The 20,981-nt window shown below is 49.6% G+C and overlaps 1 protein-coding gene across 1 annotated transcript; it reads left to right on the plus strand.

Moving 5' to 3' along the window:
- Positions 1–3,352: 3,352 nt before the first annotated feature.
- On the plus strand, positions 3,353–20,756 carry ACTR1A (actin related protein 1A). Its single transcript, XM_008710460.2, has 11 exons — positions 3,353–3,510; positions 11,984–12,048; positions 12,867–12,942; positions 13,698–13,823; positions 14,752–14,876; positions 16,153–16,369; positions 17,094–17,186; positions 17,815–17,989; positions 18,094–18,155; positions 18,750–18,790; positions 18,967–20,756. The coding sequence occupies exons 1-11, from the start codon at positions 3,463–3,465 to the stop codon at positions 19,067–19,069; spliced, it is 1,131 nt and encodes a 376-aa protein (XP_008708682.1). The 5' UTR covers positions 3,353–3,462; the 3' UTR covers positions 19,070–20,756.
- Positions 20,757–20,981: the final 225 nt, after the last annotated feature.

A 20,981-nucleotide genomic window follows, 5' to 3' on the forward strand; every position in this document is an offset into this window, starting at 1 on the left:
ACACCTGTTTTGCCCAGAGGCTGTAGAAAGAGACAGGTTGCAAACAGGAATGGTAAACAAGAAAGGACCATTCCTACCCCAAGGGCAGCCCTTCTGTAAACAGGTCTGATCCTTAACAGAGCCACTTGAGGGTTACTCTCAGCTTCCCTGAGAGACTGTTGCCTAAATCCTGAAGCTTGTGGCCAGGAAGCTTCTCTTGACATCTCGCTGCACTTCTTTGCTCCGTGTCCAAGTTCCAGGTCTTCATTATTTACTGTGGTCCCCTTCAATCCTGAGCCAAACCATGGATCTCCCTGACCCTGCCTCTGTTCTAGCCAATATCCTAAAGCAAAGCAGCTGCAGAGCCAGAGGAAGCTCTGCTTGGAGAAAGCAGGGCCAGAGGAAGCTCTGCTTGGAGAAAGAGAACTGTGCAGAGTAAGCAGAAAGTTTATCAAGAAAAGTTGCTCCGTGAAACTTCACACGCAAAAGCACTGCACCGATATGACTGACGTCTGAGCTCATGGGGAAGGTATCAAAAGGAGACCTCCTCCTCCTCCTCTCTTCACAGGCACAACTCTCGCAACTTGCTCCCCTCCTAACCTACGGAAGTGCGGGGGTCCCCAAATCCACCCATACCCTGTGCAGTCTCGAGCTCTCGTTACTCCGCCAGCCGCACTCCTCCAAAGCCCTCTCATATGCTCCCCAGGCCCCGCCTCGCCTCCCCCATCCCACTTCAGCCGCCCCCCGCCCCCGGCTTCCCCTCGCCCACTAATGACCCCCTACAGGCGCCCCCTCCTTTCACCACGTTTACAGTTCCCTCTCGCCTATCGCAACCCCCCCATCCTACACACACCCCCAATTCACTCTATTCTCCTAATCCCAGTTAACCCTTCATCCTTCCTCCCTCGTTAACCCTTCGCTACCCACAGGCTCCGTTAACCCCTTTGTCCCCATTCCCAACTTCAGCCTTAACTCCTTCCCTCGCAGCAGGACGCCCTCCTTCCAAGTGCTTTAACCATTCTTCTCCACCTCCTCCTCCCCCGCAAATGACTTCGCCCCCGGGGTTCTAACGCGTCCCAGCCCGCCCCTGTCCTTCTCCCCGCGGCCCAGGGCATACCAGTACTTGACGATAGCGGTAACCTGGAGCGGGTTCGGCTGGTCAGGGTAAAGGCGACGGCACTCTCCGTAGATGGCGTGCAGTCCCGGGGGGAAGAGCGAGGCGAAGGCCGGAGGGGCACTAGGGCCAGGGGCCGGGGGCGCGGCGGGGCCGGGGGCGCCGCTAGGCCGCAGCTCCGCCATCCGGGCGCGTATGGTGCTGGGGGGACCGGGGAGGGTGGACGAGGGGGAGAGCACTGACGCGCCAGCAGGCGGACTCCGCGGGTGCGACTCCCCGAGGCGATGGGGGCTGCAGCGAGATCTAAGCTCCGCGCCTGCGCACGGCGCACAGTCTGCCCAGGCCGTCGCCGCCGCAGAGACGGCCAGAGGGTGCCTCGGGGGCCGCGGGGCGCTCGAGGGGGCGGGGCGTCGGCGCGCCCTATCCGAGTATCCATTGGGTAGTGTCTGTGCCAGTCACAGGTGGGGAAGGCGTTACTTGACAATAGGACCCGCCTCCCTCTCCTGGTGTTGGGGGTGTCCCAAGGCTCTTGGCCTCCCCCTAGTGTTAGGAGGAACCCAGGTTTAAATAGAGATGTTGAGACATCCTAAGGTGCTAGGGTCCCACGAAACCAGTGGGAAATTCTCCGACAAAGGGCTTGTCACTGTACTGCTGACACGCTGCTAGTAAGAATTTAACCATAAATCTGACAATAATGGATTGATTCATTCATCCGTTAGATTTTAGTTTCAATAGATTATAAATCTGAATGTTTCTTACCGTCATTGAATATCCACTTATATTTACCGACAGTAATGCCGCCAAATTCAGGGGTCGAATGTTGAAATACTTATTTTGGAGTCCTGTTAAAAAGTAGCAAGAGTTTTAGTTACTAAGACTAATTTAAAAGACTTGGAAATTTTTTATTTTTATTTTTTTAAGATTTTATTTTAGAGAGAGAGAGAGCACTAGTGGGAGGGGCAGAGGGAGAGGGAGAAGCAGTCTCCCTGCTGCTGGATCCCAGGACCCCGAGATCATGACCAGAGCCCAAGGCAGACGCTTAACCTACTGAGCCACCCAGGCACCCCAAGACTTGGTAATTTTTTAATGAATGCTTTTAGTTATGACAATCTCTTCTTTGTTCTGTTTTACGCAGATGTATGCAGATTGCCTTGAGGAACACCAATATTCATTATCTACTATGGACCTGCTCTTTCCCATTACCTTTCACTCTCTGTAACTGGGAGAATTTTTTTTTTCTAATTTTAAGTAATCTCTACACCCAATATGGGGCTCGAATTTACAACCCCCAGATCAAAAGTCGTATGTTCTACGGACTGAGCCAGCCAGGCGCCCCTGGGAGAATTTTTAATTCCTAAGGCACCTGGTTGAGAATTATTTTCCTGTGTACAATAAGGAATTCCAAGAGAAAGAAAAAAAAAGGAGTCCTGATTACCAATGCTATTGACTAAAGTGTCCCCGCAACTTGAAGGGGGTGGGGATTGCATAATCTGGAGAAAAATGCGCTGGGCTCCTATGAAAGTAGCGGCACATAACTTCTTCACCTCCATTTTCTTAGTCATCAATGTCAATTCTAACTCTCCATGAAAATTAGAGATACTAAAGCAGTTCCTTAAGCTATTAAATGAACGATGTTTTTGAATGACCAAAAGATCACCTGTACCCGTAGTTCCAAATGTCAGTCTTCAGACCAATGTTAGCCTGTTGCAAAGTTTACACCCATCCAGGAAAAAATGCACTGGTTTTTTCAAAAAGCAAATTTTATAAAATTTAAATTGTTTTATTTTGTTCTGGGAGTATGTCCTCCTTCCCCGTGCGTGTGGGGTGGTGGTGGGGGTATTAAATTTTCCTTTATTACGGTTTGATGCTGATAAATGTTTATTAATGTCTTACTGCCCCAAATAAAAACATAGCAACCTTATACTATCCAGGGGAAGTAGTGGCAGGACTGATCTGGAAAATCTCAACGTCCACGAAATACTGGCCAATCCAAACCCAACTACAGACAAGTACTCAAAAAGACTACATACTTCAGCATGCACTGCGAATCCCTTCAAAGGAACTACAGATCCTGGCATGCAATACAGCCATCAATCTACGTCCCCGTCTATTCATCTATGGAGACTACAAAGCCCAGGTTACTATGCGTGGAAATGTGACGCCCTAGTCTTAAATTAGGCGGGGCTCCGAAGCTGCCTGGCGCGTTATACTCAGGTGCAAGGCATGCTGGGGGTTGTAGTTCTTTGGAGGAGAGGTCGGGCCGCTCCCTGGACGCCTTGTACCGGCGGCTAGATTGCGCATGCGTGTCTGTGGCGTTAGCAGCGGACCCGGCTGGCAGTTCCTTCCTCGGAAGGAGAGATTCTTCTGCCATGGAGTCCTACGATGTGATCGCCAACCAGCCTGTCGTGATCGACAACGTGAGTTGCGTCTTTCCTATCTCTAAATGGATTTATTCTCTCTTCCCCAAAGGGATCGCTTCCCGTGTTTCGGCCTGGGCCACCGGCTCTTTGTCACTGGCCCAGCCTGTCAGGCGGGTTCAGCAGCCACCGCCTCTGTCCTCCCCTCACCCGTAGTCCGCAGGCAGGGCGGCTGGCCAGCAACCATGGGATGGAGAACTTTGGGATGGATAAAGGGAAGGGTTGTAGTCCGAGCGGGGTCCTTAGGCCATTGGCTCGAGGGGCCTTAACTGCTCTGTGAGCGCCCGGCGTCCGCCCCCTCCCCAGTTTCCAATAACTCTATTGGCTGTTCTGGTTGTCCATCTTGACCGATGACCCCGCCTCTGGGCCTTGCCGGATGAGGGCAGCCCTCCGCAGTGATTGGCTTACGCCCCTGCCTTTCTTCTGGGCCGCCATAGTGTTTCCTCTCTCTAAGGGGCGGGCGGGTGCGCAAAAGCTGTGGGGATTGGCTTCGGGAGCTCAAGAGTGGAGAGGCCTGACGGGCTGGGGCCCGCCCTCGGGTGGAGAAGGGCTAAGGTTCCTTCGGTCCCCGGCAGGGCAGGCGGGCTTGTTGGTGTATCTGGGTGGGGCTCGGGAATCTGGTGCCAGAAATGGCCATAAGATTTCAGTTATTTCTGTGATTATAGATTACGTTAATAAAGATCCAGAAAAAAAGAGAGTGACCAAGCAAGCAGGGAGGTACCATCCTCTTCGGAACCCCTAGCAGCTTGGGAAAAAAATTACTAAACATATTTGCCAGGCGCTCAAGCGCTTGCGGGGGAGAGGGGGGCCTTTCACGTTCACATTCGAATCGAGCCCTTACAAAAATTGGGTGGATAGTTAAGGCAGGAAGTTTGATCCTCGTTTCACAAATAAAAAAAACTGAAGCACAAAGAGGTAAAGTGAGCCCAAGGTCACACGGTAGAGGTGACCTAAAACCAGTGCTTCATCCGCTATTCCTCTTGCTAGTAGCCCACGCGAATGCATCAGTAGTAACAAACGGAAAGAATCTAAATAACTGCTCTTATTTTGAGCGGAGGGCGACTATTGTAAAACAACTGCATTTCTGTCTTCCACTGAAAGGGCTCGTCCCGCCGAGATTGGTTGGTACCTTCTGGGTCCCTCTATTGAGGGAAAACTGTCAGTTCTGTCCGTCCTAAGCTGCCGGATTCATTGTTGATCCAGCCCTTGGGACCTTAGGCATGTTACAAGGTGCCTTCGTTTGCATCATCTCGTTTGAGCGTCAGCACTGGTAGGTGGATAGGAATTACTGTCCCCTGTTTATGCAGGAAAGTGAACCTTAGGTTAAATAACAGTAAGCAAGCCACCTGTCTTAGACGTTGAGGAGCCAAGACTCAAATTGAGGTTGGGTTCCAAGTTTCTCATTTTTTCCAAGGAAAGGTGCTTTTTTGTTGTTAGCTTTCCTTCTCTCCAGAGGTATAGTTTTTGCCTTGAAAAGCAGGAGGATGAGTTCAATAGACGCCTTATTTTGGGAGGGTTTGTTTTGTTTTGTTTTGTTGTTGTTGTTGTTGTTTATCTCCCTCACTGAACTGTTAAATGATTGGGCGGAAAGATGACATTCTTTAATTTTTTTTATTATCCTCCCCTTCCCACCTTCCTCCACACACATAGCAATTGCGGCCTGGGACCACTATATGTTCAGTAATTGTTTTTTCATTGGATAGATGGGTAGGTGGATGAGTGACCAAATATCACTGTAACAAAGGTGTCCCTAAATAAGGAAAGGTTTGAAGTGGGGCGAGACCCCTAGTTAGTTACTGCAGAGGGTTGAGTAGGTCTCCTTGTTCTTGATTCGATTTTCAGAGAACATGTTTCTATCTTCAGCCAGTTTGTATGTACTTCATCTGCATTTTTCTTAATTTTAAAAAAATAGAAAAAAAATAGAAATTAGCAAGTGCCTGTTTTCATCAGCATTGCAGAAGGAGCAGTCTGTCCATCCCATTAGATCCTTTGATTCTGGAATTTGGGGGCAGGAGTTCCATCTCCAGCCATTTTCTTTAATGTCACTTAAGCTAATGCTTTTAGTTTCTCCTTTCTCTTTCTCCATTGTGTAGTTGAAATGCATCAAAGCAGAGGTGCATTTTCAGTTTTAAGATTTAAAGAATTGATTTGTTTATTTTCTCTGGGAAAACTTTTTTTTTTTTAAGATTTTTTTTATTTGAGAGAGAGAGCGTGAGGGGGAGAGAGAGAGAGAGAGAGAGCAGGAGCAGGTGGAGGGGCAGAGGGAGAAGCAGACTCCCCGCTGAGCAGGGAGCCCAATGTGGGGCTTGATCCCAGGACTCTGAGATCATGACCTGAGCTGAAGGCAGGTGCTTAACGGACTGAGCCACCCGGGTGTCCCTGGGAAAACATTTATTATGCCAATAATTCAGCCAAAAGGTGAAGTAGGAGAGATTCTCCCATTTGGATTTACTGAGCATCTGCTACATATTTAGATCTAGGGCCTCAGGTAGTTCTTTCTGTTTGACATTTAGAGATTTTGTTTTGTTTCAACATGAAAGATGGATAGGAAAAATCATTTGAAATATTTGAGCCAACTTTATGAGAATAATGTGTATCTAGCAGATTTAACTGCTCCGTAGCTTAACACATTGCTACAACTTTATTTCTGGGCAAAGGAGAGTGTAATTAAAAGGAGAGGGGCGCCCAGGTGGCTCGTCGTTAAGCGACTGAGCCACCCAGGAACCCCCAGCACTCAACTCTTGATTTTGGCTCAGGGCATGATCTCTGGGTCATGAGATCAAGCCCCCGCTCGGACTTCTTGCTGGGTGCAGGGGTGGGGGGGGAGTCTGCTTGAGGTTCTCTGCCTGTCTGCCCCTCCCCTCCTCACATGCACGTGCGCACGCTCTCTCTCTCTCTCTCTCTCTCAAATAAATAAATATTTTTAAAAAAGAAAGGAAGGAAGGAGAAGAAAGAAAGCACGGAAAAGAGGGAAGACCCTCATTATCAGTTCACAGCCTTTCCCAGTCTTAAAATAATTGTTGACTACTCCTTTCTTCCTATTCTGACACCAAACCAATTCGTGAGAATTTAATGAGGAGAATGGAAGGGGAGGTGCACATGCACACACTTTAATGACGATTAAGTGATAGGTATTTTTAAAAACTGAACACAAGTCATTCTTCCTAAAGGTATGTCATAGATAGTAATACAAGAGGAGGGCAGCTCCCAGGCCACATTTTGAGGACTGTAACACTCTGATTAGAATACTGTGTTTATTCTGAAGCTCAAATCTTTGCTGAGATCTCAAAGGTTAAGTTCTGTCCTAAAATGGATCAATGTTCTGGTCAATCTTAAAACTGTCTTCATGACTATTTGGGCCTAAATGCAGGAATAGTATCAGATCTTCTCAAGTTCATCAATAAACTAAGTAAGTTTCACTGATGAGGGGGATCTTATACTGCTTTAGCCCACCTTTTTTTAAAAAACGAGATATTAAACATACAGGAAATTTCAGAGAAGTATATAACAAGCACCCACATAGCACGTGTCTACCACCCACGTTTACTAAATGTTGACATTTGCAATGTTTGCTTCAGGATTTTTTTTTTTTTTTGAGATTTTATTTATTTATTTGACAGAGGGAGAGCACAAGCAGGGGAAGGGGCAGGAAGAAGGCTAGGGAGAAGCAGGCTCCCAGCTGAGCAGATAGCCCGATGCAGGGCTCGATCCCAGGACCCTGGGATCATGACCTGAGCTGAAGGCAGACGCTTTACTGACAGAGCACCCAGGCACCCCTGCTTCAGGATTTTTTTTTAGGAAATAAACATTACAGATATAATTGAAGCCTCTTTGTATACGCCTCCACAATCCTGTCCTTCCTGTCCCAGAAGTAACCTCAGGAGCAAACTATCATCATAAATTTATGTGCTGCTTTCCATCCATGATTTTGCAGACATAGATACTTTATAGTGTGTGTGTGTGTGTGTGTGTGTGTGTGTTTAGTATTTGTGTTTTGAATTTTTACTTAAGTGCTATCATCTTATTTGCCAGCTCTTCTTCTTCTTCTTTTTTTTAAGATATATTTATTTGAGAGAGAGTGAGCACGCACAGGTGGAGGGGCAGAAGGAGAGGAAGAGAGAAACCCAAGCAGACTAACTGCCTCGAACCCGGAGCCCAACACGGGGCTTGGTGACCTTAGCCAAAACCAGGAGTCAAGACGCTTAACTGACTGTCCCACCCAGGCACCCCAACTTCTTTTTATTATAGAAAATGTCCAACATAAACAAAAGGAGAGGGATAGTGTAACGAACATCCACATGTTCATCACCTAGCGGTAACAGTTATCAGCTCCTGGCTAATCTTTTTAAACTGCATTCCCACCTACTTCCCTCTCCCATACTGTGGGCTTTTTTTATTTTAACTTTTTAAAAATTTATTTTTTTAAAGATTTATTTGAGAGAGAGAGCACACGAGCAAGGGGAAGGGCAAACGGAGAGAGAGAATCTCAAGCAGACTCCACCCTGAGCACAGAGCCCAACACGGGGCTCAATCTCACGACCCTGAGATCCTGACCTGAGCCGAAATCAAGAGTCGGATACTTAACCGACTGGCCCACCCAGGCACCCCTTTATTTTTTTAAGTAAGCTCTATGCCCAATGTGGAGCTTGAACTCACAACCCTGAGATCCAGTCTCATGCTCTACCACTGACTGAGCCAGCCAGTTACCCTCTCCCACATTCTTTTAAAAATTTAATCAGGGGCACCTGGGTGGCTCAGTCGGTAAGCATCTGCCTTCGGCTCAGGTCATGAACCCGGGGTCCTGGGATTGAGCCCCGTGTCTGGCTCCCTGCTCGGGGTGTCTTCTTCTCCCTCTCCCTCTGCCCCTCCCCCCAGCTAGTGCTTGCTCTCTGGCACACTTGCTCTCTCTCTCTCAAATAAACAAATAAAATCTTTAGAAAAACCATAATCGATATACTATTACTAACCTAAAAAAATTAATAATTCCTTAATATCATCAAATATTCAGTGTTCAAATTTCACAATGATCTCAATTTTATTATTTTTTTACAATTTGTCATCAGCTCTTGAGATATGCTGATTCACTTAAGTTTTGGGTTTTTTTAAGATTTTATTTATTAATTTTGAGAGAGAAAGCGTGCGCGAGTCTTAGCAGGGAGGGGGCAGAGGCAGCAGAGGGAGATAGAGAATCTCAAGCAGACTCCATGCTGAGCTCAGAGCCCAAAATGGGGCTCACTCTCATGACCCTCAGATCAGGACCTGGTCGAAATCAGAAAATTGATAAATTGTATATGCAGTCTAATTTTTAACTGTTGGAAGTTAATGTAAAAGTAGTTTGTAGTCTGCAGGGACGGAAAATAGATTCGTGGTTGCCTAGGACTGCTTGGGGGGAGAGGGCAGGTAGGATGGAGAGTGACTGCTAATGGGTAGAATTTCTGGGACAATGAGGAAGTTCTAACATTTCATCGTGGTGAGGATTATACAACTCTGTGACTATAGTAAGAACCATTGAGTTATACACCTTAAGTGGGTAAATTATATGGTGGTGAATTTCATTTCAATAGAGTTTTTTAAAAAGTATTTTGTGGGCCAAACAAAATATGTCTTGGTGCCAAAATGGGCCACCAGTGTCCTGGAATCTGAGGCTCCACATCTCAGCATCCTTTTCCCACTTGTAAAATGGGAGACAGCTAGCCTCCTTCCCAGCATGTCAAGAATAAGCAGGGCTGCTTAGGTGAAGGTTGCCCAAGCCACAGGCCCATAGTCCGCAGGTCCTGGGAGAGCCTTGCTGAGGGATATGCTATCTGCCTGCTTCAGAAAGAGAATGGTCATTGGTGGCTGGCAGCAGACTCCAGTCTTCAAATCTTCAATATTTATTATGAAATGACTTTTTCAAGCCTCTCTGCAAGGCACTTATTTATTTGGCTTCACCAGAGTGAATACAGAGTGGAAGCTCATTTGCCAGGTACCTAGTTCCTAGTTACAAATACTGTTAAAGGAATGGACAGGGCCCTTTCATAATCTGTGGTGTGGTTTCAGCAGACTCGGCTGCCCCCGCCATCCCTGCTCGCTCTTCAGCTGATTGCTGGCCTCCCGGGCCAGCTCGTGGCACCACAGAGACAAGCTGGGTCTGGCCCCACCGTGTGCATCATCCCTGATGCCGCCTTCCCCTTTGTTGCACCACCTCTGCCTGAGGCTGCTGGCGTTTCCGCCTCTTGTTCACGTTTCATACTTTAGGCTTCATCTCCCAATCATTTGAGCTTGGTTTTATTGTAGGCAGCCAGCGTCTATTCGAGTACCCTCACATGCCAGATACTGCTGATACATAAAGTCTCTGAGCTTGAGGAACTTGGGCTGAAAATGGACAAAAATGGAAACCATAAATTCAAATAGATAGCAGAAGGAAATGCAGACTGCCTAGTGGTACAGGTAATGGTGATTTGGGGAAATAACAGGAAGAGGATAATTAATTCCAGCAGGGGATTATCCTTCAGGAGGAAGGCAGTGATATTAGTGCTGGGTCTATAGGGCACCTGGGTGGCTCAGTCAGTTAAGCGTCTGCCTTCGGCTCGGGTCATGATCCCAGAGTCCTGGGATAGAGTCCCGCGTCAGGCTCCCTGCTCGGCGGGGAGTCCGCTTCTCCCTCTGCCCTTCCCCCCTGCTCGTGATCTCTCTCTCTCTCTCTCTCTCAAATAAATAAATAATCTTAAAAAAAAAAAAAAAAAGAACTGGGTCTTTATTGGGTCTTTACTCTCTTGCTGAGAAGCCAGAGAGGAAGAAATGAACCTAACATCTTAATTTGCCTTGTTACTCAGACTCTAGTCAGATTTTGCTAGTAAACTCAAAATTAAATATCCAGGAAAATCGTCTCTTCAAAATATCTAGAATCTGAAATGCAGGTCTCATCTTTACTTTTCTTGTTTTCAACCTCTGCCAGGAGGTCCAATTAGTGTGTTGGCATCACCACACCCAGATAAAGGCAGTGAGCAATTACTGGAAGCTTGAGCCGACAAGTTCCCGGAGTTCTCCTGTACAGTGCTGTTCTCACTCCCCGTGCCTCTGTCCCAGAGCCCTGGGGCTGCAGCAGTAGTCCTCCCTCCTTCCCAGGCTCTCAGCTCAGTTTACAGCTGCACCTTTTCCAGGCTCCTTGCTGTTCTGCCCAGGCCGATGAGTTTGCACATTGTCTCCTGTTTTCTCTCTTTTCTGTTGGCAGAGTTTCCTGCTGTCTTAAAGAACTGGCATTCCCTATCCTTTAGCTACTTCCTCCTCTCTCTGTCTTGCCAGAGCCAGGCACCATGATGGCCTATCTAACACCCCCCCAACACACACACACACACATTTCTCCTGTCGAAGAGCAGGAATAAGAGAGAGAGAGGAAACCAGGGGTGTTGCAGGAAAGCCTTTGGTGCAAAGATAACCTTGGTTATTTAGCATCTCCTGATGTGTTTACTGCTTGCTGTGTGGGTTCTGGAAATATCACCCTCTGCCCCAAGAGAAGTGGTCGATAGGCAGCAGGAAAAGGCTTGCCCCTATTATATGTGCAGCAAACGGTGCTGGGGTGGAAGGGTGAGCGTATCGGGTGTGGTGGTAGAAGAGTTAAGAAGGAAGAGAACAGGCTCTATCTGCAAGCAGTATCAAGCCTTGACATCTGTCCTGCACAGAGTTGGCATCTGTGTCTAGAGACACCATTTACTTCGGTTGGGCCTTAGGTGGTACCCAAGATGTTGACAGAGAAGTCAGGTTCTCTTCTGGCACCCCACCGGACTTACCAAGGATCGGAGCAACAGGATTGTAATGTTGGGTCTCTTCTCAGGTGATGCTTTAGAACTTCTCTGCTCTTTACCATCAGGAGACCAGTGAGTAAAAGAAAGCATAGTAAAAAAATAAAACAACTACAACCCCCCGAAACGAGCAGAGAGGTCTGCCCCTGCAGTAAGAACCAGACGACGTATGTTCCATCAGTCAGCTTCAAGCATGGCAGTGTTCACGGCGGTGTCGGTCGTGGAGACCCTGGAGGGCGGGGAGAGTTCAGGCCTGAGCTGGGAAAGGAGGTTAACAGTGTCCCATGTGGTTTAACAGAAAGAATCACGTTCCTCCCACCCTGGTTACGTTCCTGAACCTGGCTGCTTTGGTGCTTCTAGGTACTTTTCTCCCCTCAGGTTTTTTCTTTTTCTTCCCTTTATTAGTAGTATTTTTGATTCCAGAAGTAAAGCATGGTCAATGTAGAAAAGTCAAAGAATGCTAAAATATCAAGTAATACTTGGAGTGTACAGTGAAAGTTCTCCTTACCATCCCCAGTCCCACTCCCTCCTGGCGGCAGGCACTCCCTCTACAAATGGTCATTCAGATGGACATATTATACACAGATATAAGGACTCTTTTAAATAAAAGTGAAACCATGTTATACATACTGTATGATGTATCTCGTTTTTGTCATACTTCTGACTTCACTTTCTCTCTCCTCTCTCCTCAGGGATCCGGTGTGATTAAAGCTGGTTTTGCTGGTGATCAGATTCCCAAATACTGCTTTCCAAACTAGTAAGTAATTCTGTAGCTTAGTCAGAAGCTTGGGAGGCTTCTCAGCTTTGTCATGGGGTCAGCCCTCCACCTTTTACAGAGAAGGATCTCTGATTTGGGTCAGAAATATCAAATATACAAATAATTTAAAATAATACATGTTGGGGCGCCTGGGTGGCACAGCGGTTAAGCGTCTGCCTTCGGGGGCGCCTGGGTGGCACAGCGGTTAAGCGTCTGCCTTCGGGGGCGCCTGGGTGGCACCGCGGTTAAGCGTCTGCCTTCGGGGGCGCCTGGGTGGCACCGCGGTTAAGCGTCTGCCTTCGGGGGCGCCTGGGTGGCACCGCGGTTAAGCGTCTGCCTTCGGGGGCGCCTGGGTGGCACCGCGGTTAAGCGTCTGCCTTCGGGGGCGCCTGGGTGGCACCGCGGTTAAGCGTCTGCCTTCGGGGGCGCCTGGGTGGCACCGCGGTTAAGCGTCTGCCTTCGGCTCAGGGCGTGATCCCAGCGTTATGGGATCGAGCCCCACATCAGGCTCCTCTGCTGGGAGCCTGCTTCTTCCTCTCCCACTCCCCCTGCTTGTGTTCCCTCTCTCGCTGGCTGTCTCTCTGTCAAATAAATAAATAAAATCTTTAAAAAAATAAAAATAAAAATAATACATGTTCATTGTAGAATTTGCGGGCAATGCAGAAAAGTAGAAGAAAATCAAAATCAACGGTAACCTCACTCCTCGGAGATAATCACAGTAGAACTGAGTCTATTTCTTCCCATCTAAGCATGCACGTACATCCTTCTGTATTCTGTTGTGAAATGAAAAGTGATGGTTCTCCGTCTCTCTTTTGTAGTGTGGGCAGACCCAAACATGTCCGCGTCATGGCTGGAGCCCTTGAAGGTGACATCTTCATTGGCCCCAAGGCCGAGGTAATTCCCAGTGCTACTGCAGAAGCCTCAAGCCAGCAGAGGGCCTGCATTATTCCCCACATGGACAGCATCCCAGCAATGGGACAGCCACGAGTAAAAGGAGCAGTTTCCTCTTAAAATATCCCCTTTGGTTCCCTCATCCTAGGTCTAGTTGGTTCACTTCTCTCAGGAGCAGCCTCTAGTTTTAGAAAGGAAATATCTGGAACCCCACTTTGGGAAACAGAGACCAGTCTAGAAAACAGGGCTTTTGCTTTCCTTCTGTATTTTGTCACTACCTTGCCAATGATCAAATTGGCTAACTTCGTTATTTTTTTGGCAAAAGGGATTCAGGGGGAGATCCTGGCTGGGATACCCTGGGGATGAGTTAATTAGCGCTATTTGGAAGAGCCCTGGGGCAGCTTCCAGAAGCAGACCAATGGAATCATTGTTGCCAACCTAGGCTGCAAGCACTGAGGCCCAGAGGTGGGAGCCAGGAGACTGTCCTGGGGTCAGACCACGAGGAGGGTGCCTCCTGTTACTTGCCATAAGGGCACTGAGGGCCCATGGTAATGCAGAAGCCCTCTGTTCTGCCGGCCGATCAGGCAGCGAGAACAGTTTGCAGTGTATAGTTTAGAGACGTGGCAACCGGGGGGTCCTACCTTTAGCCCTGGGTGAGGACTGTGCAGGGGGCACTCCCGGTGCTGGAGAAGCGGGGCCTGCTGGGCTGCCTGGCTGAGACGCTGGCTGCTGCTGTAAGCCCTGCTCTCTGCCCCCAGGAACACCGAGGGCTGCTCTCCATCCGCTACCCAATGGAGCATGGCATCGTCAAGGATTGGAACGACATGGAGCGCATCTGGCAGTATGTCTATTCCAAGGACCAGCTGCAGACTTTCTCAGAGGAGGTGAGGGTCCCGTGAGCAGGGCGTGCGGAGCTGTCAGAGCCACGGCCCCAGAGATGATCACTGCTGGGAGTGTTGGAGTCTTACTGGGGCACCAGGCCACGTGCTCTTCAGACAGGCCTACCCTTAATCTGCACGCCAGTCCTATGACAAACAGGGAGTATTATCTCCATTTTACAAACAAAGGAACAGAAAGAAGCTCAGTGAAGCCAAGTAGTCTTTCCAGGATCACCTAGGGAATAAAGTGGGAGAGCTGGGACTCAAACCCATGTTTTTCAGACTTCAGAGCTTATACTCTAACTTCTAAGGAAGTAGCTAGCAATGCAGAAAAACAAAGGAAGCTGAATATTAGACATATCAGAATTTCCGGGGGAGGGGAGAGTTGTTCGTTTTTCAAAAATACCTTCAAAATATTTAAATTTTGAAAAAAAGATTATTTTATTTATTTATTTGTTTGTTTGTTTGTTTGTTTGTTTGTTTTTGGACAGCAATGCAAAGTTTATTGAGTGATAGCAAAGTGATAGTACAAAGCTCCCAAGGGGGGAGGGGACCTGAAGGGGTTGCCCTGAAAAAAAATTTAAATGATTACTTTTATCATAAGAATTCCAAATTTAGAGTTTAGCCAAATCTGGACAAATTAGAGATACACAGTAAATACAGGGGCATATGTAAGAATCTTGGAGGAGAAGGAAGGGAGGAAGGGGGCAGAGGCAAAGACAGAATGAGTCTTTTAAAGGAGGTATGAATTTGGAAGATTGACAAACTGGCTTGTGCAAGGGTAGATGGCAGGCCCAGCTTGCCTTTTTTTTGGAGGGAGGCTCACAAAGGTCCCCTCAGCTCTCTAGCCTAGCACACAGGGGCTTCTGCCTAGTGCTGATGAGGGGTGGAGATCTTACCTTATCCTGATTACCCTCTGGGCACCTTTCACCAGCATCCTGTGCTCCTGACGGAGGCGCCTTTAAACCCGCGGAAAAACCGCGAACGAGCAGCTGAAGTTTTCTTTGAGACCTTCAATGTACCAGCCCTTTTCATCTCCATGCAAGCCGTGCTCAGCCTGTGAGTAGCTGCCTGGCCCCTTGAGGGTGGAATGGAGGTGCTTCTCCTGTGGGTAGGAAAGGGAGTATTGAGACCGTGTCCCATTCTCGCTTCTCTCGTTCTTTATCTTGGTGGGTAGGCACCCAAGGCTCTCCAGTCTGCCTGCTGGGAAGTCCACACACTGCTACAGTTCTTCCTAAAGGCCTCTGTAACATGTTCAGATGTTTATCCAGTGCCTGCTTGTGCAGACATTATGCCAGGCTGGTGATATAGTTGTGGGATATCATGTTCACCATATGATCCCTGTTCTCACACCCCTATCATCCCTGTCATGCCCCCCGTCTGCCTCATCCCAGGGTTAGGTCTAGGGCCAAGATTGTACACTGGTGACCTGCAGGTTGAATGTGTTTGACCCCATTAAAAAATTGTAAGCCAGCATTTTAATTAGGAGATTTCGGGGTGGCTGGCAGGCACAGTCAGTAGAACATATGACCCTTGATCTCAGGATCGTGAGTTCAAGCCCCACATGAGGCATGACACCTACTTTTAAAAAACAGTGGGGGAGATTTCTATCAAAATCCAAACTTCTGGCTTTTCTGAAAAAACTGGGATGATCTGGCAATGCTGGGCATGCATTCCTATAGGACAAAAATCAGCTGGAGCTGAAGTAGCTGCTGCCATTTCTGGTGGAGTTTGCAAGCCTGACTCTGCTACAGCCCGCTGTACTCCCTGTTGTCCTCCCAACACGAGGCAGTATCAGTTGCTGTTTATCAAACATCGTGGGTTTTTCCCCGTCATATCACAGAAATATGTCTATACCCTTGTCTTTACCAAAAGAGAGAGAGAAGAGAAAAAACAAAACAAAACCAAACCTGAGGATCTAGGAGGCCATGCGGGGAAAAAGCAAGTTTTTTGCGGAAGTGAAAATGTTCTTATTTTCCTTTACTCATTTACCTTTCCTGCCTGGCCCCTGTAGGCACTTGAGTTTTTTCCTCTTGTCTAGAAAGTAAAAACTGCCCCATTGGTTGGGTTCCCGAAGTAGTCCAAGGCAGCCATCCCCTAAGATTGGAAGGCCTCCTCTTGAGTAGGGGAGGGGCTCAGAGAGGCTCAGCTCTTTTCCAGGTTTTTCAGGCTTGCTTATGCTCGGGCTTCCTCAGTACTGTGTCCAGTCTAAAGTTCCTAGAGAAAGTCAGGCCTCAGCTTTAGTTTAGCTGACTTTGAACTCTAAAAAAAAAAGTGAGTTTCTTCCCCGAGCGAGGAGGCAGGGGTTAGTGACGATCTGCCCCCTGTGCTTCAGTTATGCCACAGGCAGGACCACAGGCGTGGTGCTGGATTCTGGGGATGGTGTCACGCATGCCGTGCCCATTTATGAGGGCTTTGCCATGCCCCATTCAATCATGCGCATTGACATCGCTGGCCGAGACGTCTCTCGCTTTCTTCGCCTCTACCTGCGGAAGGAGGGCTATGATTTCCACTCATCGTCCGAGTTTGAGATTGTCAAGGCCATAAAAGAAGTGAGTGCTGCCCATGCGCCCAGGGATGGGATAGGGAATGGGAACGGGGCAGCCAGGACCTCTGTGACCTGGAGTGAAGAGAGGTGACGCTCCAGTCCTGGGGGTCTCTGGTCAGGCTCTGTACTGCCCAGCCAGGCCTCCTGGCTGCCATGTGATCCCAGCTGGGCCCCCTCACACTGATAGTCACTGTCCCCAAGTGGTTCCATCTTGTAGGGGAAAGGGAGCTGCTGCTATTTCTTAAGCTGGCTGATAGGTATACCGCTGGCCATTATGTTTTCATAACATGTACAAATTACATATGTTCTTTTACATCCTTGAAGAAGTCAGAATACAGTTTCTTTTAAGTAAACTAGATCCTCCTGCCACCCATGGCTCTAGGGAAACCTCTGAGTTGTGTAGATGGGACCCAGAACCATGAGTAGTAGAAGGAAAAAGAAACTGAAATCTGGACTAAAATTAGGTTGGGGTCTCAGACCCAGCTCCAGAGAGCCAATTTCCATGCCTGCCCACAAGGAAGATGGATCAGGTAGGAACTCGAATCCTAAGTGCCACCCAGTGAAGGCCGACAGAGGCCACCCTGCCGTGCTCCAGGGCAGGAGCTCTGTGGCCCTTTAGGACAGTCACTGTGGATGGGCAGAGGTCTGCAGCAGCACATCACTGCCCTGGGACTTTGACCAGGTAGGCCTAGGTTTCCCACCTGCCTGACTCCTGCTCGGTTCTGCAGAGAGCCTGCTACCTGTCCATAAACCCACAGAAGGATGAGACTCTAGAAACGGAGAAGGCGCAGTACTACCTGCCCGACGGCAGCACCATTGAGGTAGGTCTGGATTTCCCTTCAGTCCCCCTAGGCCCCCAGAAGCTCTGGGCCCTAACAGAACTCCCCGGAGGAGGCTGGAGTCACATGCACTGCCCTTTTACACCCCTGCCTGGAGCCCTGGAGCTCTTGAACAGCATTGTCTCCTGCAGAGCGAGGCGTCAGGGACTGCTTTCCCTGTGGGGAGGAGAGGAGGCACCAGAGGCATTTTCCTAGGTCAGGATGGGGTTTGGAAGAGGGTGGTTAGTGCTGTTCATAATCAGTTGGACATAGTATAGGGTGAGGTGCCTCTTCCTGGATCTCTGTTAATAGGAAGAAATTTCCATGAATGAATAAACCCATGTATTAATGTCTAAGTTCTCTCGGCTGGAAAGTGCCAGAGCTAGGATTAAATGTAAGAGCTTCCTCTCTTTGGCTTCCTGAGAGTTCTCTTTGTCCCTTTTTATTTCCTGTTTGTTCCCAAGAGGCTTGTCTTGGTGTTTTGAAGCCCTTGACATACCAGGTCTTCCCTGAGCCCAGCCTTTCTAGCCACCTGGTCACTAACAGATGGGCAGAGGGGCCTCTTCCGTTCTCACTCCCAAAGGGACCTCAGCCCTGGGCCCAGCCTCTGAGTTTGCCCTCTACCCTGCAGATTGGTCCTTCCCGATTCCGGGCACCTGAGCTGCTATTCAGGCCAGACCTGATCGGAGAGGAGAGTGAGGGCATCCACGAGGTGCTGGTGTTTGCCATCCAGAAGTCGGACATGGACCTGCGGCGCACGCTTTTCTCAAACATTGTCCTCTCGGGAGGCTCCACCCTGTTCAAAGGTTGGTCTTTGTTCTCAGGTCCCATTGCCAAGGAAGTTTCCAGATCTGGCTGGGCCCAGACACCCAGAGAATTGACTTGAGATTCTCCTTTCCTGCCCATTCAGGTTTCGGCGACAGGCTACTGAGTGAAGTGAAGAAACTAGCTCCGAAAGATGTGAAGATCAGGGTAGGAGCGTGGTGGGGGCGGGGCTGGTTCTGCGTGGAACCGGGCCTCCCCTGCGAGGCCGGACAGCCCCCAGCTTCCACACTGACCTTGAGGTCTGCCAGGGGGGAGAACCCATTTTCCTTCTCCCTCCCAACAAAAGGGGGGCAGTTCTGATACCCTGACGGAGCAGGCTGCCAGGCTGAGGGCACATGAGGTCTTTCAGAGAAACCATAACGTTGACAGATTGACTCCTGGTGCCCCCTTGTGACACAGTCCACCATCTTAGTTCCTGCTGAGGGCCGCTAAACGAAGGAGTGTGATTCCTGCCACGGAGTCTACTTCCGATCAGCCCCCAGCAGACCTGTATCTTGTCCCCTGATAGTCCCAGCTTCCCTGACAGCTGTAGATACCTAGGGCTGCCGGAAATTTGCTCCTCCCGATGAGTGTCAGGCTGGCCACAATACCCCCCAGAGAGGCCATGGGGTTCAGCAGGGACGTTGTGTGAAATGCACCCACGGCCTTGGGCATTGGAATTGGCCGTAAAGGTGAGCGTTAGACAGGAAAGAGACAAGGAGGATGAAAGGCTCAGAGTCCTCTTTCTACCCACCTTTTCAGATATCCGCACCTCAGGAGAGGCTGTATTCCACATGGATTGGGTGAGTAGTTCTCCTGGGAATAAGAACGGAACAGGAAGTGAGGGCATCGTTACCCCCCACCACCCCATCCCTTTAAAGCAAAGCCTTGTCTGCTTTGGCCCCATGGGGACGGGCCAGCTCCACGAATACCTACTTTCTCCCTCTCACAACGTTCCTTGGGATTCCCTCCACTCCAGGGGCTCCATCCTCGCCTCCCTGGACACCTTTAAGAAGATGTGGGTCTCCAAGAAGGAATATGAGGAAGACGGTGCCCGATCTATCCACAGGAAAACCTTCTAATGTTGGGACATCGTCTTCACCTCTCTGAAGTTAACTCCACTTTAAAACTCGCTTTCTTGAGTTGGAGTGTTTGCGAGGAACTGCCTGTGTGTGTGAGTGTGTGTGTGGGTACGAATGTGTGTGCATATGCGAGAGCCGTGTGGCCCAGGGATCCCAGGGCCCAGAAAGGACGATGAACTACCCATGATGACAACGGCCTGAGGCCTGGGGTTGACCACTAGCCCGACAGGGGAGAGTGCTGGCAGAGGGCTCCACTCCTTCATCAGCTGGGCCGTTGTCTGGCTGTGTGGGACTATGTTTACTACCATAGGGAGACAGAGAGGGTAAATCCTGGGAGACCTTGCTGCTGCCCATCCTAGGCTGGGCTAGCCCCACCCCGCCCCACCCCCAGGGTGCCCTGAGGCCCAAGGCAGCCACTGCCTCCCTTGCTTGTCCTTCTGCTCTCAATGCCAGTTGATCATGGACTGAGGACTGGGGCCGAGGTTGAGTTCTGTCTGGTTTTGTGGCAGTTTGGCTTTGGGAGGCTGGGAAAGCACTCCAGGAGCTATTACTGAGACTCTGGGGTCAGGAGAAGGCAGGGGGCCCTCAACCTCACCTGGGGACCAGGACCACACTGGGCAGTTGAAGAGGCAGGAGTAGTGCTATACTTCTGATTGGTGGCACTCTCCAACCCCCAGCTCCTGTCCAGGGGGTCTCGGGAGAGTTTCAGGAGCCTGTTGGCCCCAGGTCCTGTTACTTGCTTTCCATCCATCCTTGGGCAATGCCATCTTCAAACAGTTTTATTTATTGATGTGTTTGTTCAGTATGGGACTGGAGAGGGAGCCCATTGCCTCCTGCCCACCAGTCACCCTGTTCACACTAATGTTTACAGCACCTCAGTTTAGCATAGCGTCCAAGGCCCCGCCACTCCCTGGTAATGGTGAACTGACAGTATCCACAGGCCTCAGGCCTATTGAGGATCAGAGGCTATATTCAAAGTCACTATCACCTGCCTCTTTCTTTCTTCTTCTTCCATTTGCTCACTGCCCTGGAATCAACAGGCGGGTTTCCAGTTGGATTTTTTGAAACAGGAGGAAGAATCACTCTTGGGCAGAGTCCTCTAGCAAAGGAGGGGTATTGGGGATCCAGCCCCCTTAGGACTGGGAAAGAGCCACCATTAACCAGGTTGCCTTTTCCCACTCTAGCTGCCCCAGGGGGGTTAGGTTATAGAGGTGACAAGGCCCCCCACTGAGCTGATTTGTGCCATTCTTAACTTTGGACTTGTCTGGTAAAGAGGGGAGGGGACCAGACCAGAGTGCCAGGAGCTGACAGGCTCATCTCCCGTGATCCAGTGGGGCCAGGTGCCTACCCTGGACTGGGCTGGCCTAGCAGTGTCCAAAGGCTCTTTAGCCCAGATGGTGCAAAGCTGGGGCTAGCAGATCTTCACCGGCACCCTCACTTGTGACACCAAGACCTGCCCCAATCCCAGATTCCAGGCAGCATTCTCCCCCATGCCGTCCAACGACCAAAGGCCCTGCCAGGTACGGGCCACAGCAGCAGGTGTGTGTGAAAGCGATGTGGCGACCCACAAACTGCAGTGTGCTTAACCAGCTCACCTCCCTTCTCCTAGCCCAAGTCTGTCCCTTGCACAAACCACGTTGCCTGGTGGGGCCCAGTGTACTTAAATAAAGTCGTTCCAATAGACGCATCAGCTGGGCCTCTTTCTCTGGGTGCTGGGGGCGAAGAGAGGAGCTGCAGGCCCTGAATCTGAGGTGGTGATTGGGCCTCGTCTGTCCTCTAGAGGGCACTCTTGTACCAGCCAGACAGCCCAGGTCCCAGCCTGTCAAGTGGATAGAGAAGACTGTGTTCATGCCAAAGTCCCACTTCAGGAACTTAGGGTCCCAGCCCTGCACGTACACTAAGACCCATGACT

Source organism: Ursus maritimus, unplaced genomic scaffold, assembly GCF_017311325.1.
Source record: "Ursus maritimus isolate PB19 unplaced genomic scaffold, ASM1731132v1 scaffold_7, whole genome shotgun sequence".
Classification (NCBI taxonomy): Eukaryota; Metazoa; Chordata; class Mammalia; order Carnivora; family Ursidae; genus Ursus; species Ursus maritimus.